Here is a 17305-nt window from a genome sequence, read left to right as displayed (position 1 = left end):
AATAGATTTCAGGCATTCTCAACATACATTTTGAAATGCATTTAGTCTTATTTTACTGTTAAATGAACGTTGCATTGTTATACATAAATGTCAAGTTGACAATAACGTAATCTCAGGTTAAAGGGTACAGTAGTACAAAAATAAAGTAGTATATTACAATAAAGCAATATTGTTCAATACTAACATCCCATAATAAATGTAGTCTATAGGGTATATTTATACCCCAAACCATTGGTTTCCAAATATTTTACGAGTAGACTGCTATTCTGTCTTTTTCAACATAAATCACTGTTGCTCCTATTAAGTCCAGTATGCTCCTATTCTCCTATTAAGTCCAGTACGCTCCTATTATCCTATTAAGCCCAGTACGCTCCTATTATCCTATTAAGCCCAGTACGCTCCTATTCTCCTATTGGTCCTCTGTAGCTCAGTTGGTAGAGCATGGTAGAGTTGGTAGAGCATGGCGCTTGTAACGCCAGGGTAGTGGGTTCAATCCCCAGGACCACCCATACGTAGAATGTATGCACACATGACTGTAAGTCGCTTTGGATAAAAGCGTCTGCTAAATGGCATATATTATTATTATATTATTAAGCCCAGTACGCTCCTATTCTCCTATTAAGTCCAGTACGCTCCTATTCTCCTATTAAGTCCAGTACGCTCCTATTCTCCTATTAAGCCCAGTACGCTCCTATTCTCCTATTAAGCCCAGTACGCTCCTATTCTCCTATTAAGCCCAGTACGCTCCTATTCTCCTATTAAGCCCAGTACGCTCCTATTCTCCTATTAAGCCCAGTATGCTCCTATTAAGCACAGCACACTCCTATTAAGCACAGCACGCTCCTATTAAGCCCAGCACGCTCCTATTAAGCCCAGCACGCTCCTATTAAGCCCAGCATGCTCCTATTAAGCCCAGCATGCTCCTATTAAGCCCAGCATGCTCCTATTAAGCCCAGCATGCTCCTATTAAGCCCAGCATGCTCCTATTAAGCCCAGCATGCTCCTATTAAGCCCAGCATGCTCCTATTAAGCCCAGTATGCTCCTATTAAGCCCAGCATGCTCCTATTAAGCCCAGCATGCTCCTATTAAGCCCAGCATGCCCCTATTAAGCCCAGTATGCTCCTATTAAGCCCACTATGCTCCTATTAAGCCCACTATGCTCCTATTAAGCCCACTATGCTCCTATTAAGCCCAGTATGCTCCTATTAAGCCCAGTATCCTCCTATTAAGCCCAATAAGCTCCTATTAAGATTAGAAACCATTAAGGACCATTAGAAACCTCTGTCGTCTCTCCAAGACATTTGGAGTGGACAGATAGTAGTGGATGCAGAGTGAGAAGAAGACGACCAGGGTTGAGGGATATCTGAGATAGAAGACCAACAAGTGGTTGATTAATATATAAAACAAATGAGGGGCAAGAAGATGACTATTGGGCGACTGACTAGTCATGAACTTTGGGGTGGGGGCATTGTCATGTTGTCTTTCATTCATAGGTGATTCAGTTGTTTGGTCCACCACCTGTACCGTTTTAATACACAGTAGAAGGGGAGATTTGAAACTGTCTTCAGAGGGAGATTTGAAACTGTCTTCAGACAGGCAAGTTGAACTAATTAACAACAATAGCAGTACAACCAATGTGATAATTAATTGAAAGTTGTGTGTGTTATGGTCTTTGTGTAATGGCTTCTTATCCACAGAGGGCCAGTGTGGGTGCAGGGTTGTGTTCTAACCAAGCAGTAACACACCTGATTCAACTAATCATGTCGTGATTGAAGTCTATGATTAGTTGAATCAAGTGTGTACTGGTGGACAAGAACAAACGCCTAAGTCCACATTGATCTCTGTGGATACGATTGGACAGCCCCCTGTTATGAGTGCTACGTTCATGATGAATAGTAATGATCAGTTTATTTTAATAACTTTAGGGGAGATCTATATCAGCTCATTTTACATAACAAATGTCGGTTTGTAAGTTTTTCACATTTGGAAATGAATTCAAATTGATCATTTAAGATGTGGGTTTTACTTAGAGCACATTCTGTTTCTATTAACCCCAGTGTGGATTTCACATATTTTATCAAATATTTTTGTCTTATTAAATTTCATTGTAAATAAAGTCATAAAACTTCACACAAGAGATTCATCTTTCATTTTATCTCTACTTTTCTTACAGAAATTAGGGCAGTACATGTTAGAAATGGCTAAACTTAGATTTGGGTGGGCTTAACAGGTAAACTTAACCAAGTCACAAAAGATTCAGCGACTGGTTGGTCAGACAGCTCTGACAGTCAAGCATAAAAAATGCAATATATTCAACCCAGGACTCCCAGTGTTAGAGGACCTCAGATAGAAACACATGAAGTAGACCTAAAGTAATGTACTGCTGGGCTAGATCAAACTCACATGGAAAAGGAGCAGACATTACAGAAGCAACACCAGGCAGGACAAGAGGCCCCCTGAGATAATTCTGCATCGACGATGAGAGTGACAACATGAAAAGGTCACAAACACCAAGCCCAGACAGAGACAGATAGAGAGAGGCAGGGGGAAAGAGAGAGCAAGAGAGAGGGAGAGAGACAGAGAGAGTGAGAAAAAGAGCGATAGGGGAAGGGAGGGAGGGAGACTGTAAAGGAGGAGAAAGAGAGCAAGAGAGAAATCCATAGACTCATCATTCATGCATTCAACTTTATTTTCTGTAAAAAAACATCATGACATTTAGATATCCTAAAATCTATTTCCTAATGAATACAGCACATTCTGCCCCAGACAGAAATAACTAAATCGTTAAAAAGCAGAGTGATTCTATCATCTACAAAATGAAAGGAACCAGCCTAAAGCATCCTTGGCAGTTGGCACAAAACAGATTCGCAACCCAGGCACACTATCAAATCGAAGTCACACACACCAGCTTTCCCCAGAGTTGCCACATGGGTTAACCTCTTGCCCAACCTTAGAGGGTGAGTATGGCAACAGTGTTTTTGATATAGAGCGGTGGTGTCAGCTCCTTGTCATGGGCTTCACAGCTGGCTGCTTGTGTGAGGTGAGCGGGACCCCTCAGTGTGCTGTGTCCCGTCTGTGACACCACAGTGTGACTCAGTCTAGGGGAGGAGAGCCAGTCAGGAGTCATCCCATCACAGGGCCAGCTCAGTAGCTCATGGTCCCCACAGGACAGGGCCTGACCCACTCTGCCTCCTGTCCCCCTCCTACCTCATCCTCCCCCTTCTGCTTTCCCCATCCCGCTCCTCCTCCTCCTGCTTTCCACCTTCCTCATGGAAGACTGCTTTATTTTTTCAATAAGTGTCACATTGCGGGCCTCCCGGGTGGCGCAGTGGTAAAGGGCGCTGTACTGCAGCGCCAGCTGTGCCATCAGAGACTCTGGGTTCGCGCCCAGGCTCTGTCGTAACCGGCCGCGACCGGGAGGTCCGTGGGGCGACGCACAATTGGCCTAGCGTCGTCCGGGTTAGTGAGGGCTTGGTCGGTAGGGATGTCCTTGTCTCATCGCACACCAGCGACTCCTGTGGCGGGACGGGCGCAGTTCGCGCTAACCAAGGTTGCCAGGTACACGGTGTTTCCTCCGGCACATTGGTGCGGCTGGCTTCCGGGTTGGATGTGCGCTGTGTTAAGAAGCAGTGCGGCTGGTGGGGTTGTGTATCGGAGGAGGCATGACTTTCATTCAACCTTCGTCTCTCCCGAGCCCGTACGGGAGTTGTAGCGATGAGACAAGATAGTAGCTACTACAACAATTGGATACCACGAAATTGGGGAGAAAAAGGGGTAAAAAAATAATAAAATAAAATAACATTTTAAAAAGTGTCACATTGCATGCATAAATGTCAGACAGCGGTATGCAAGTGCTTCTAAGGTCTCACGTATGTGAGACCTTAGAAGGCTTAGCTTACATGTCTATCGTGTGTTCGTTTAAAAATAAAATACATGCAACATTTGTTACGTCTAAATGTTACCCACCGACATGAGTCAGATATGACAAGAATCTTCAATGAATCTTCAGTGTATTTCCTGCCATATGTATTACTTACAAGTACCAGGTAGAGCAGAAGCATCTTGTTAAATTACATTCCATACGGGAGCAGAGATCAGAGGGCTGGGGAGAGACCCCAGGCCTGCCTGCTCCCAATGCCAACTACACACATCTAGTGGATGAGTCCAGGAGAGCTTGCCCAGCTCGCCTGGCACTGCTGCCCAGCCATAGCTTCATCATGAGCCCAGAGGCAGCCGACAGAGAGGAAAATAGACGGACTAGTGAACTCGAATCAGTGTTTATGTGCACTACAACCCAAATTCTATCATAATATCACTGACAGTCACTATCATTTTCATTGTGTGTGTGGATTGTTTTAAAAAGAGAGATTGGCCATGGAGCAGAGCATTGGGTGTGATCTATTTCTGTCATGTATAACCAACACATATTCCTTTCACATCCTCCTGAATCAACACCCTTCTTCCACTCTGTCGCCTGCTTGCTGACAGTTTCCTGATCCCGTTGGAGTCCTTCCAGACCAACCCTGAGCGCCAGGCTAATTAACATCACATTTCTATTGGAACCATGTTGCCCTCAACCTGATGCCTCAGACCTGTACCAAAAGCTCTGTGGACCAACTCATTACAGAGGGTGAAAAAGATTGTTGGCTAAAGATCTACCACTTTCTTCTCACGTTTCGTTGTCAACCATATATACAGTGGGCTTGGGAATGATTGGGTCCCTTGATAAAGATAAGCAAAAAAAAAAACTTTCTAAAATAAGGAAGCAAAACCGCCCCATAACATCAAATGATCCACTGCCAACAAGTCTATTCCCGGTACCACCAATTTCACAGGCTGTTTGACAGCAATCTGAAGCAAGATGTCCGTTTGTTCGGTATGCGAGGGAAGCTTTCAGACAAACAACACCACACACGTCGTCACGACAAACCAAGCCAGAGGAGAGCACTGTAGAGACGGTCAGTGCACATGAATTAGGCTGCGCCATTCCCTGTTCCCCACAATGCTTTATCCCCCTCTTCTCACCACTTCAGCTCTCGGTGTGTGGGCTAATCATTTCCCAGCATACGGGTGAGCTCACGCAGACAACCCATCTCCCTCACTGTGGGTGCATTAGACTTTTGCCAAGCTTGTTTGTCAGACCATCACTAAGCTACAGCAGACAGAGCCATCTCCTCTCTCCCAATGATTCATACAATTACATTTGCAGACCTGCTTGCATGGAATGAGCCTTTTCTGTTATGGCTGCAGTGTTTATCACAACCACAAGGTGTCTACTGGGCAGCACGGAAGCAGATAATACAGGCACAGGCTGGTTACAGTGCTTTTAGTAAATCTATTCTGGATTACTGGCTTTAGTAGAACATAATCAAAAATTCCAGATATTGATGGAGGCCAAAAGTAAACATATTCGTGGACTTTCAAACATTTAGTCTAATTAGAAAAAAAGGTCTGTTCTGCTGTTTACTCAGTTAAGAGGCTGTGAGAATAGAACAACGTGAAAGTGAACGATTGCCAAGGACACATCCTGAAGTGATTTATTCATCCAGAAAATAAAACAAGCTGGGAATCAGAACAAACAAAACAGGCACTAAAAGCCATTCAGACAGGAAGAAAGAGATGACAGCCATTAGGAGTGTCTACTGATTGTCAGAACAAACCTATGTGGAATATCAATTCAGGTCTGAACGACAAGCATCTTAAACCTCCTAAATGTTAGTCCCTGGGTAAAGAGTTGACCAGATAACTTGGAGGAAATGCATTGCCTTCACAGACAATTACCTTCTCAAAAAAGATTTAACTCCCTCTGCTGGTAAAATATGAACACAGCAAGGCGCTCTAATTCCACTCAGTAATATCCAAGGCTGTTTGCAAATCAAATCTGAGCTAATAAACAATTACATCCCTTGCTACATTACATTAACTGGTTATGGGATTTTGAGAGAAATAGGCTAATTAATCGCAGTAAGAAAATTCCCACTTCACAGTAACTATTATATTGTTATCTTGTTAACAGCGGTGTAGAGTACTTAAGTAAAAATACTTTAAAGTACTATTTAAGTAGTATCTGTACTTTACTACTTATATTATTGCCAACTTTTACTTCACTACATAAAATAAAATCATGTACTATTTACACCATACATTTTCACTGATGCCCAAAATTACTCGTTACATTTTGACAAGAAAATGGTCCAATTCACACACTTATTAGCAAGACAACATTCCTGGACATCCCTACTGCCTCTGATCTGGCAGACTCATTAAACACAAATGCTTTGTTTGTAAATTATGTCAGAGTGTTGGAATGTGCCCCTGGCTCTCCGTAAAAAAACAATCATTCTTGTGCCGTCTGGTTTGCTTAATATAAGGAATTTGAAATGACTTATACTTTTAGGTTTACTTTTTATACTCAAAGTATATTTGAGCAATTTCATTTACTTTTGATACTTAAGTATATTTACAACCAAATAACTTCAAACTTTTACTCAAGTAGTATTTTACAGGGTGATATTCACTTTTACTTGAAATAATTACCTTCACTCAAGCGTGATAATTGAGTACTTTCCCCACCACTTCTTGTTAAGACTATCTTGTTAAACTTACCCTCAGGTTCAGTTTTCCTCCCAAGCTCTGAAGTAAATCAAGTTATGTGCATAACTCATCTTTGATCCCATTCTTCAACTCCACCACACTATGTGTAACAGTTGTGCGAGCTAGCCAGGAGAAGATTCTACAAGCAGGTAAAAAGGTAGAACCACCTCCTAAGAGACAAAACCTAGGATCAACTTAACATTAGAAAAAAGCGCCAGAACAACATCAACACAAAAGAGGGTCAAATGTAGAACATAAATGAAGTGAGTGCCTTCCTCCACCAACTGGAACAGCCTCAACTCATTGTAGTGTGCAACTATTTGAAATGCGTTGGTCCTGCTGAAGGAGGTGTGTTAAATAAAACCCAGATAGTCTTATCCGGGTGATTGAAAGGGCATTACATGACATTGAGGACAGGGAATGTGAGTACCTGAGAGGCGTCCTCGAATCCATGCAAGAAATGAGAGGAGTAGAGAGAAAGGGGTAGAATAGTCCCTGATCACAGCCGCCTTGCTGACCCCGAGACACATTATGTCCTGTTACAGAGAGTCCAGGAGGAAAAAGTGCAGAGCCTTGGAGGAAGAGATCAGATGCCTCCGTGAGATGGCCACACACCCCCAGGCATGGAAGAGAAGTACAGACCATACCACACCTCAGCACCACTGGTAACACCACATCATACCCCAGTACCTGAGGTCACTAAGAATAGATGGGAATTTAGGAGAAGTGGGACAGAGAGACAACCTGTCATACACCACTGGGTTGATGCTGTTTATACTAAAAACCAACCTAAAGGGGTATTATGAAGAATAAAGCTTATCTGACATATCACAAACTAATGAATGTGTCAGTCAGCCCAGACCTTCGGGCCGAAAGAGAAGCTACTGTGGAAGTCCACAGACAGGGATGAGGAGGACTACAGCCACGACCTGTTCCAGCAGAAGTTCCTCCGTGCCATCGAAACTGGACTTCTAAGTGATGCCAAGGATGAGTGAGCCACCACCACAGTCGTAAAGAGGTTACATCCAGGGTCCACATATCACATCCGAAACCCACCAGCTGAGGTCCGACGTCTGGGAGATGAGGAAGGTGTTCCTGGCAGAAATGGAGGCCACCACTCAGCCATCACAGGCAGGAAGGTGCACTACTCAGTCATCACCAGGGGAAAGATACACCTCTCATTCAGCCCAGAGGGGAAGATCTACCGCACAGACCAGCCAGAGACCACGGGGATGTGTGGCGTGTCAAGAGGCACACACAGGTGAGCAGTGCTACCACTTTCTGCTGCGGTGAGGAATGGGATGCTGAGAAAGGATCAACAGTAGCTCCAGATCACGTGTCCCACCTAGAGCCAGACTCCCCAACCACAGGAGACACACAGCACCAGCACAAAAACAGCAACGACAACAGCAACCAGGTAGACTAAACACACCACTCACCACTAAAAGCCACAACAACAGCTCCAATCCTGAGTCTATATGAACTATGTGGTGACAGGGCACAAAACACAGCTCAAATCTGATTGGAAGGTAATGTCTAGTCAGCTGCAAGCTTGATGAAATCACAGTAGAGGCCCTGTGGGACAACAGAGCTCAAGCTAGCATCATCAACGAAGCCTGGAGGAAGAAACACCTCCCCCACACCACCCTCCGACCCATGGAAGAGCTGTTGTGGCCCGGAACACTGACAGGACTAGCAGCCTATCAGATGGAAATCCCCTTCACTGGCTAGATGAGGTACAGTTCAAACTGAGCAGCGAGACAATGGAAACCACCACAGCTTCCATCCTTATGTCAGACAACCCAAGTGGGGCAGAGAACCCCATTTTTAGGATTCAACGTTATTGAGGAGGTGGTGAAGACCCGCAGCACCGGTCACAACACAGACACCATTCAAACAGTAAGTGCTGCATTCTCTCTCACAGCCAAGACTGCACAGATGGTGTTGAAGCTCATCCTGGTGAGAACAGGCTGCAGGAGGATCTTCTTGTCTGCCAACAAAGTCATAACCATACGTTTACCTGCACATGTAGGAGCCAAGTTCAAAGGCCAAGAGATATTATTCACACCCAGTGAACTACACACCCTCCCCCACAGCTTGGAAGTGACTGAGGGGCTGGTGAAGACTAAAACACTTGGGAACACTATTCCTATTGCGAACACCAACAACCACCCCATCGCACTCAACCAGTGCATAATCCTAGGCCACCTCCTGACAGTGAAAACTGTGTTTCCTGTCGCCAATGACACCCAAGCAAAGTGTTTTATTGTCAACCTAGCCCAAGGGAGTCCAGAACAGCAGAGAGAGAGAAACAGCAACAAAGTGGAAAGCAACAGACCAAATTGGTACCCTCCAGTCAATGTGGATCACCTGACAGAGGAAGCATGAGAGAGATGTTGCATAAAGCCTTAGCATATGATGTTGACATCAGTTGTATCCCATCTCTGGACATGTACATCACCCTGAAAGACCCTACACCAGTGCAGAAGACTTACATCTCCAAGCCACTCCATGCTGAGGTAAAAGAGTATCTCCAGGTCCTGCTAAACAAAGGTTAGGTAATCCAGTCAAGGTTACCATACTCCTCCCCAGTGGTGTGTGTGAGGACGGAGGATGGAAGCCTGAGGCTCTGCTGTGAGCTCAACAACAAATCTGTTCCCGATCAACACACAATCCCCAGAATATAAGACATGCTCGACTCACTGAGTGGCAGCTCATAGTTTTCCGTCCTCGACCAGGGAAAGGCCTACCATCAAGGGTTCCTAGATCCTGAAAGTCATCCACTGACAGCTTTCATCACCCCTTGGGGTCTTCTTCAGTGGGCCAGGATACATTTTGGCCTCAGCTCAGCTTCTGCAGAGTTCCAGAGAAGCATGGAGGAATGTCTATCCGGCCTCAGACACACCGACTGCCAGCCCTACTTGGATGACAACCTGGTCCACCTGTTAAGTTCTCCACGGAAGAGTAAAATCTTCAGGAAGAACATCAGGTTCTTGGGGTAGATGGTGAGTGGAGATGGATACACTATGGACCCCAAAGACAACTCCCCAGTAAATCCCTTAAAGAGAGGAAATCAGACAGTGGGAGAACTGAGAAAAATACTGGACTTCCTCTGCTACTACAGGCCATACATCCCAGACTTCTCAATAGTAGCCAAGCCACTGTATGCCCTACTAGCCACCCCAGACATTCCACAGAAACCCATTCTAGCCTCAGGAAAAGGAGAAAGAGCACAAAGAACAACATTCAAAAGCCTTCATATACTCCCCCATCAACTGGAACGCTGACCATCAGGAAATCCTAAACAAGCTGATAGGTGGTGCGGAGGGGCAATCTATCCTAGGTTATCCAGACATGACATAACCCTTCATAAAGCTGCTTCACAAGATGGACTGGGAGCTGTCCTCTATCAGCGACAAGGGGAAAGGATGGATGTTGTACGGCTCACAGACATTGACACCACCAGATAAGTTCTTAGCTCTTTCAGGGACTACTTCTACCATGCCCCTTCCTTCGTTGTCTACACAGACAACAACCCACTTATGTCCTCACCACAGCCAAGCTGAACGCAGCTGGGTTGCAGAAAAGAATTTGAGAACCAGCTGCTCACAAGGTTAAATGAACTGAGTGGAGTGTGTGGATCCCACACCACCCCTTATCACCTTGAAGGGAATGGTCAGGTCGAGAGGTTCAACAAGACGCTGCTCCGAATGTTGAGAACCCTGAATGAAGAGACAAATACGGACTGGAAAACCTCACTTAACAATGTAGTGCATGTCTACAATTGCACATGCTCAGACGTAATCTTTCTATTTTCTGTTTGGAAGGTCCCCAAGACTCTGCATCGACCTGCGATTCGACCTCAAAGTCAATGGCAGAAAAGGAATTTACCAGGACTACATCACAAACTAGCAGGAGAGAATGAAAGAGGCATACAACATCGCTGAAAAGGAAGCCACAAAAGGGTCTGAGAGAAAAGTAATTACAACAGGAAGGTCCATGGTCAGGAGCTACAACCCGGAGACAGTCCTTGTGAAAAACCTGTCTGAAAGAGGAGGGCCAGGCAAACTAAGGTTGTACTGGGAGGATCAAGCCCATATAGTCCTTCAAAAGGAAACACCCAGAGAGTCCGGTGTATGAGGTGAAACGAGATAATGGACAAGGAGGAAAAAGGGTGCTCCACAGAAAACTCCTGCCCTGTGACTGCCTTCCTTTGAGAAAACCGAGGAGACCACATGCCCAGGTACAAACACATCAAAGACAACACCCAAACCCCCCTCCCATAGACCCAAACAAACAGGCAGAGCATAACTCTGACTGTAACTCTGATGACTATGAACTGAGATATGCCCTGCCCAGTCGCCACAGATCCAACTCTGGAGTGGAGAACACCGCTATGGATCCAGAAGCTGAATGTCGCTGGCTCTCCTGCCCACTTGCCCCCTACACACCACGTGTCCCCTTGCACATCACATTCCCCCTGCAATGCACCACATTCTCCCCGACACATGGAGAGATCTGTGTGAAGGAATCTGGTGAGGAGTGTGGGGTCAGAGTGTAACTCTGACAAGAACTGCCAGTATACTCTTAAACTCCACTGAAGAGGAACATGAGAGTCTGACGTGTGTAGCCTATGTAAACAGAATGTGATTTTGTTGGCCGAAAAGATATCGGTTTAGTAAGGGAGATGAGGTATGGTTACCTTAAACTTCTAAATTTGTATTTATTATGGATCCCTATGAGCTCTTCCTGGGGTCCAGCAAAATTAAGATTAAGGAGTATATACATTTTTAAAAACCATCACATTCACAAATCTCCCAACACACGGTGTGCCCTCAGGCCCCTACAGTACAACATCTATGTTGTCGTGTGTGTGTATGCATGTGTCCGTTTAAAAAAAAAAAAAGATTTTTACTGCTTGCATCAGTTACTTGATGTGGAATAGAGTTCCATGTAGTCATAGCTCTATGTAGTACTGTGCGCCTCCCATAGTCTGTTCTGGACTTGAGGAATGTGAAGAGACCTCGTGGCATGTTGTGTGGGGTATGCATGGTTGTCAGAGCTGTGCGCCAGTAGTTCAAACAGACAGCTCGGTGCATTCAACACGTCAATACCTCTCATAAATACAAGGAGTGGTGAAGTCAATCTCTCCTACACTTTGAGCCAGGAGAGATTGGCATTCATATTATTAATATTAGCTATCTGTGTACATCCAAGGGCCAGCCATGCTGCCCTGTTCTGAGCCAATTGCAATTTCCCTACTCCCTTTTTCTGGCACCTGATCACACAACAGAATAGTAGTCCAGGTACGACAAAACTAGGGCCTGTAGGATCTGCCTTGTTGATAGTGCTGTTAAGAAGGTAGAGCAGTGCTTTATTATAGACAGACTTCTCCCCATCTTAGCTACTGTTGTATCAATCTGTTTTCACCATGACAGTTTACAATCCAGGGTTACTCCAAGCAGTTTAGTCACCTCAACTTCCACATGATTTATTACAAGATTTAGTTGAGGTTCAGGGTTTAGTGAATGATTTGAACCAAATACAATGCTTTTAGTTAGAAAGATTTAAGACTAACTTATTCCTTGCAACCCAATCTGAAACTAACTGCAGCTCTTTGTTAGGTGTTGCAGTCATTTCAGTAGCTGACATGTATAGTGTTGAGTCATGCACATACATAACCACACTGGCTTTACTTAAAGTGGCATGGCATGTCATCAGTAAATACTTTTTTAAAAAGGGGCATAGACAGCTGCCCTGGGGAAATCGTGATTCTACCTGGCTTTTGTTGGAGGCTTCCATTACAGAACACCCTCTGTGTTCTGTTAGACAAGTAACTCTTTATCCACAATATAGCAGGGGATGTAAAGCCATAACACATACGTTTTTCCAGCAGCAGACTATGATCGATGTCAAAAGCCGCACTGAAGTCTAACAAAACATTTCTCACAATCTTGAAAAAAAGTGCTGTGCTTGTTAAATGTTCTTCCCTATACGCATGCTGAAAAGTTTGTTGTCAATTTGTTTACTGTAAAATAGCATTGTATCTGGTCAAACACCATTTTTTGGCTTACAGGCTGATTGGTAGGCTAATTTGAGCCAGTAAAAAGAGCTTTACTATTTTTAGGTAGAGGAATTACTTTTGCTTCCCTTCAAGAGCTTGGGGCTACACACTTTCTAGTAGGCTTAAATCGAAAATATGTAAAATAGGAGTGGCAATATCGTCCACTATTATCCTCAGTAATTTTCCATCCAAGTTGTCAGACCCTGGTGGCTTGTCATTGTAGATAGACAACAATAATTTTTTCACCTCTTCCCCACTCACTTTACAGAATTCAAAATTATAATGCTCGTCTTTTATAATTTGGTTAGATATACTGGTATGTGTAATGTCAGCATATTTTTGCTGGCATGTCATGCCTAAGTTTGCCACTGAAAAAAATCCTTAAAGTAGTTGGCAATATCAGTTGGTTTTAGGATGAATGACGCATCTGACGCAATGAATGACGGAGCAGAGTTTGGATTTTTTCACAAAATATAATTTAAGGTGCTCCAAAGCTTTTTACTATCATTCTTCATGTCATTTAACTTTATTTCATAGTGTAGTTTCTTCTTTTTATTCAGTTTAGTCACATGATTTCTCAATTTGTAATACATTTTTTAAAATCGGTTGTGCAGCTGGACTTATTTGCCATTCCTTTTGCCTCATCCCTCTCAACCATACAATTGTTCAATTCCTCATCAATCCAAGGGGATTTAACCATATTTAATAGTCATTTTCTTAATGGGTGCATGTTTATTAGTAACTGGAATAAGTAATTTCATAAATTAGTCAAGTGCAGCGTCTGTTTGCTCCTCATTACACACTAATAAAGATGTGGTCAATACATGTTGATGATTTCATTCCTGTGCTGTTTGGAACTACCCTGTTAGCTTGACTGATAACCTGAACCAGGTTGCAGGCACTGGTTACAATTTGAAGCTTTTTCTTTTGGATAAATGTGCCAAGAATGTGGGTCCATTCCCTTTCAAGTGTTTAATGATATTCCAGGAGATACAGACTTACGTTTTAGTGTTGAATATCTGGAGACATTTTAGTAGGGGAGGGTGAAATATGACTATTTATCCATTTTGGCATGTATTGAGCAATTATTGTGCAGTACCAGTATGGCCACTCTTGTTTTAATGTTGTGGTTGTTTCTTCTATGGTGGGCTCGCGCTGTGGCAGTTGAGAGTAGTTTGCCAACTGAGTCAACAGCAAAGACAGAGGCACCAACATAAAATACATACATTTCCTTTATTTTAAAAGCTAAGCGAGTGGCAAAGACACTATTTAAAAGAGTAATGTTTCCGTAGTATGTTTGTTATATTGTTATGTAGCATTTATGTACTAATGGACTTGTGAAAGTTAGAAAGCTAGATAATTTAGCCGTAGCAACACTAGCTTCCCTAGCCAGCTAGCAATCTAGCAAAATAAGAATGCATTTGATTCATTATATTGTCATGTTGATGACTGTATAATTATATTGTATTTTGATATATACTGAACAAAAATATAAACACAACACGTAGTGTGTTGGTCCCATGTTTCATGAGCTGAAATAAATTATCCCAGAAATGTTACATACGCACAAAAAGCTTTTCTCTCAAATGTTTTGCACAAATGTGCTTACCCAGTAAGTGAGCATTTTTCCATTGCCAAGATAATCCATCCATCTGACAGGTATGGTATATCAAGAAGCTGATTAAACAGCATTACCATTACACAGCTGCACTTTGTGTTGGGGACAATAAAAGGCTACTCTAAAATGTGCAGTTTTGTCACAGAACAGAATGCCACAGATGTCTCAAGTTGAGGGAGCGTGCAATTGGCATGTTGACAGCAGGAATATGCACGACCCTATGTCACAAGGATCTGTACACAATTCCTGGAAGCTGAAAATGTCCCAGTCCATCCATGGCCTGCATACTCTCCAGACATGTCACCCATTGAGCATGTTTGGGATGCTGTTGACTGACGTGTATGACATCATGTTCCAGTTCTCGACAATATCCAGCGACATCGCACAGACATTGAAGAGGAGTGGTACAACATTCCACAGGTCACAATCAACAGCATTATCAAATATATGCGAAGGAGATGGTGTTGTGCTGCATGAGGCAAATAGTGGTCACACCATATACTGACAGGGTTTCTGATCCATGCCCCTACCTTTTTTAAAGGCATCTGTGACCAACAGATGCATATCTGTATTCCCAGTCATGTGAAATCCATAGATTAGGAATTAATTTATTTAAATAGTTGCATTTCCTTATATGAACTGTAACTCTGTAAAATCTTTTAAATTGTTGTATGTGAGGTTTGTATTTCTGTTCAGTGTATATACTGAATTTATATTTGTATTGTTATTACTTTTATCTATGAAATGGCAGTTGAGACATTTGCCAAGTGAGTCAACAACAAGATGGAGGAACCAACATAAATATATTTCTTATCTTTATTTTGAAGGTCTTGTCTCCCTTTCTTCAACTCCACCACACTATATGTGTAACAATGTCAATAATGCTGACAGCAGATGAGAATTTCAGTCATATTTTTTATTTTTTATTAAAAAGCCTCACGGTGTCTACTCACCAAATGTAACGGAGGCCTCTTGGTGGTAGTATCCATCTGGGGTCTTTTTCTTCAACATTGAGCAGAGGTCCAGCCTGATCACCCTCTCGTCTCCAAAATGATGCTGAGCGTAGGCAGAGTACAGCTCAGGGTCCAGCTTCTTCACACCCTGGGCGAGAACACAGGCATACACACAGAGACATGGGGATGTGCTCGCTGTCATGTCTGACCAGATATGGATGTTCTTGAACACACCCATCCACCCTGACCCCACACAGGATCACGTGCACGCACAGGAGGAACACGTAGGAAACGTGTCATCCACCACCAACAAACAGATTAAGCCGGCAGCTCTCATTTTCCCCTCCAACTCCCAGGTCAAATCCTCATCCCTCCTGCCAGACCAGACCATCTACTAATATCTATCTACTGCCATAACCATCAGTCACTTGGCCATGATGGCAACCATAACCTTCTGCCACGATGGCAAGCATAACCCTCGGTCACTTGGCCACGATGGCAAGCATAACCCTCGGTCACTTGGCCACGATGGCAACCATAACCCTCGGTCACTTGGCCACAATGGCAACCATAACCATCGGTCACGATGGCAACCATAACCATCGGTCACTTGGCCACGATGGCAACCATAAGTCACTTGGCCACGATGGCAACCATAAGTCACTTGGCCACGATGGCAACCATATCCCTCGGTCACTTGGCCACGATGGCAACCATAACCCTCGGTCACTTGGCCACGATGGCAACCATAACCCTCGGTCACTTGGCCACGATGGCAACCATAACCCTCGGTCACTTGGCCACGATGGCAACCATAACCCTCGGTCACTTGGCCACGATGGCAACCATAACCCTCGGTCACTTGGCCACGATGGCAACCATAACCCTCGGTCACTTGGCCACGATGGCAACCATAACCCTCGGTCACAATGGCAACCATAACCATCGGTCACAATGGCAACCATAACCATTGGTCACAATGGCAACCATAACCATTGGTCACAATGGCAACCATAACCATTGGTCACAATGGCAACCATAACCATTGGTCACAATGGCAACCATAACCATCGGACACTTGGCCACGATGGCAACCATGTCAAATAGTGGACCGCTGTTACAAATATACATTCTCTCAAAATTAACATTTAACGGGCCTGCTTCCTTCCACGTGACAGTGACGTAGACTAAAGATATTGTACGCCAATTTATAAGCTCAACAGTATTCACAGGAATAACCTTTCCTCATTTTGTATCACTGTATTATAATAGGGTATGATAATTCATACGCTCCACAACTACTGATTTTCATTCCCAAGTCTAGAATGATCATGTAGAGACTTATTTCATGATAACACATTATTATAATCAATGACATTAAGACTCCAGACAGCCAGATTTAAGTCAATCAAGATTATACGAGCCAGAATAGAAATGTACACCTAGCTGTGAATGACTCAGCGTCACTACCCTCCACACATTTCATCGTCTTACCTGCTCACCCACATAAGGTATGCCTCAAAGGCAGAGAAGCTTGTCATTCTGAAAGGAGAGTGAAGCTGCCCTAGACCTCCACACAGCAGTGTTGTTTGTCTGTCTGAGTCGGTGTTGTTCTCAATGCATGCCATTCCAGCCAGAGTGATGAGGAGTGATGAGGCTCACCTGACTGCGTAGCTTAGGAGCTTTGGACAGTTTCATGAAGGTAAGGTGGGGCTTGAACGCTTTGCCGTCGCCAGACGAGAGGCCTTTCTCCTCAAATGTTTTCCTCACAACCCCTGGAGCGAATGACAACAGAGACAGAGAGAGAGGTTGATGGGAATAACAACAGCAGATCCATTTGCAATGCAGGACAGCGAGGGAGAGAGCAACATTAGCTCAGGATGGTGTAAGATAAAGAGATAATCAATAGGAGAGAAGAGGAGAGGGCGGGTGTATAGCGGTTAGTGGAAGTACAGGACTGGGCAGGACAGCTGCTGATAACATAATCCGTTAGTGTCTGTATTTAGGAAAGCTTGCGCCATCTAAAAAAAGTGTTTCATTGGAAACAGTAAGAAATATCTAAAAATAAGTTTAAA

At 43.8% G+C, this 17305-nt stretch overlaps 1 protein-coding gene across 7 annotated transcripts in view; it reads right to left on the bottom strand.

The window, feature by feature from the left end:
- The window catches only part of LOC123995044 (A-kinase anchor protein 7-like), a 56069-nt gene that overhangs the window by 31556 nt on the left and 7208 nt on the right, over positions 1-17305 (bottom strand). For all 7 annotated transcript variants that reach the window (XR_006831773.1, XM_046298311.1, XM_046298312.1 and 4 more), the window contains 2 exons: positions 16893-17005; positions 15231-15378 (listed from right to left, as the gene is read on the bottom strand). Coding sequence is in view for 6 of the 7 variants with exons in the window: in XM_046298311.1 (XP_046154267.1) it covers positions 15231-15378; positions 16893-17005 (261 nt within the window). In the remaining variant the exon portion in view is untranslated. The remainder of the gene's footprint in view (positions 1-15230; positions 15379-16892; positions 17006-17305) is intronic.

The sequence above is a fragment of the Oncorhynchus gorbuscha genome, linkage group LG14, assembly GCF_021184085.1.
Source record: "Oncorhynchus gorbuscha isolate QuinsamMale2020 ecotype Even-year linkage group LG14, OgorEven_v1.0, whole genome shotgun sequence".
Taxonomy (NCBI): domain Eukaryota; kingdom Metazoa; phylum Chordata; class Actinopteri; order Salmoniformes; family Salmonidae; genus Oncorhynchus; species Oncorhynchus gorbuscha.
Note: the sequence above shows the minus strand (reverse complement) of the source record. Positions and strands in the feature narration are given on the sequence as shown.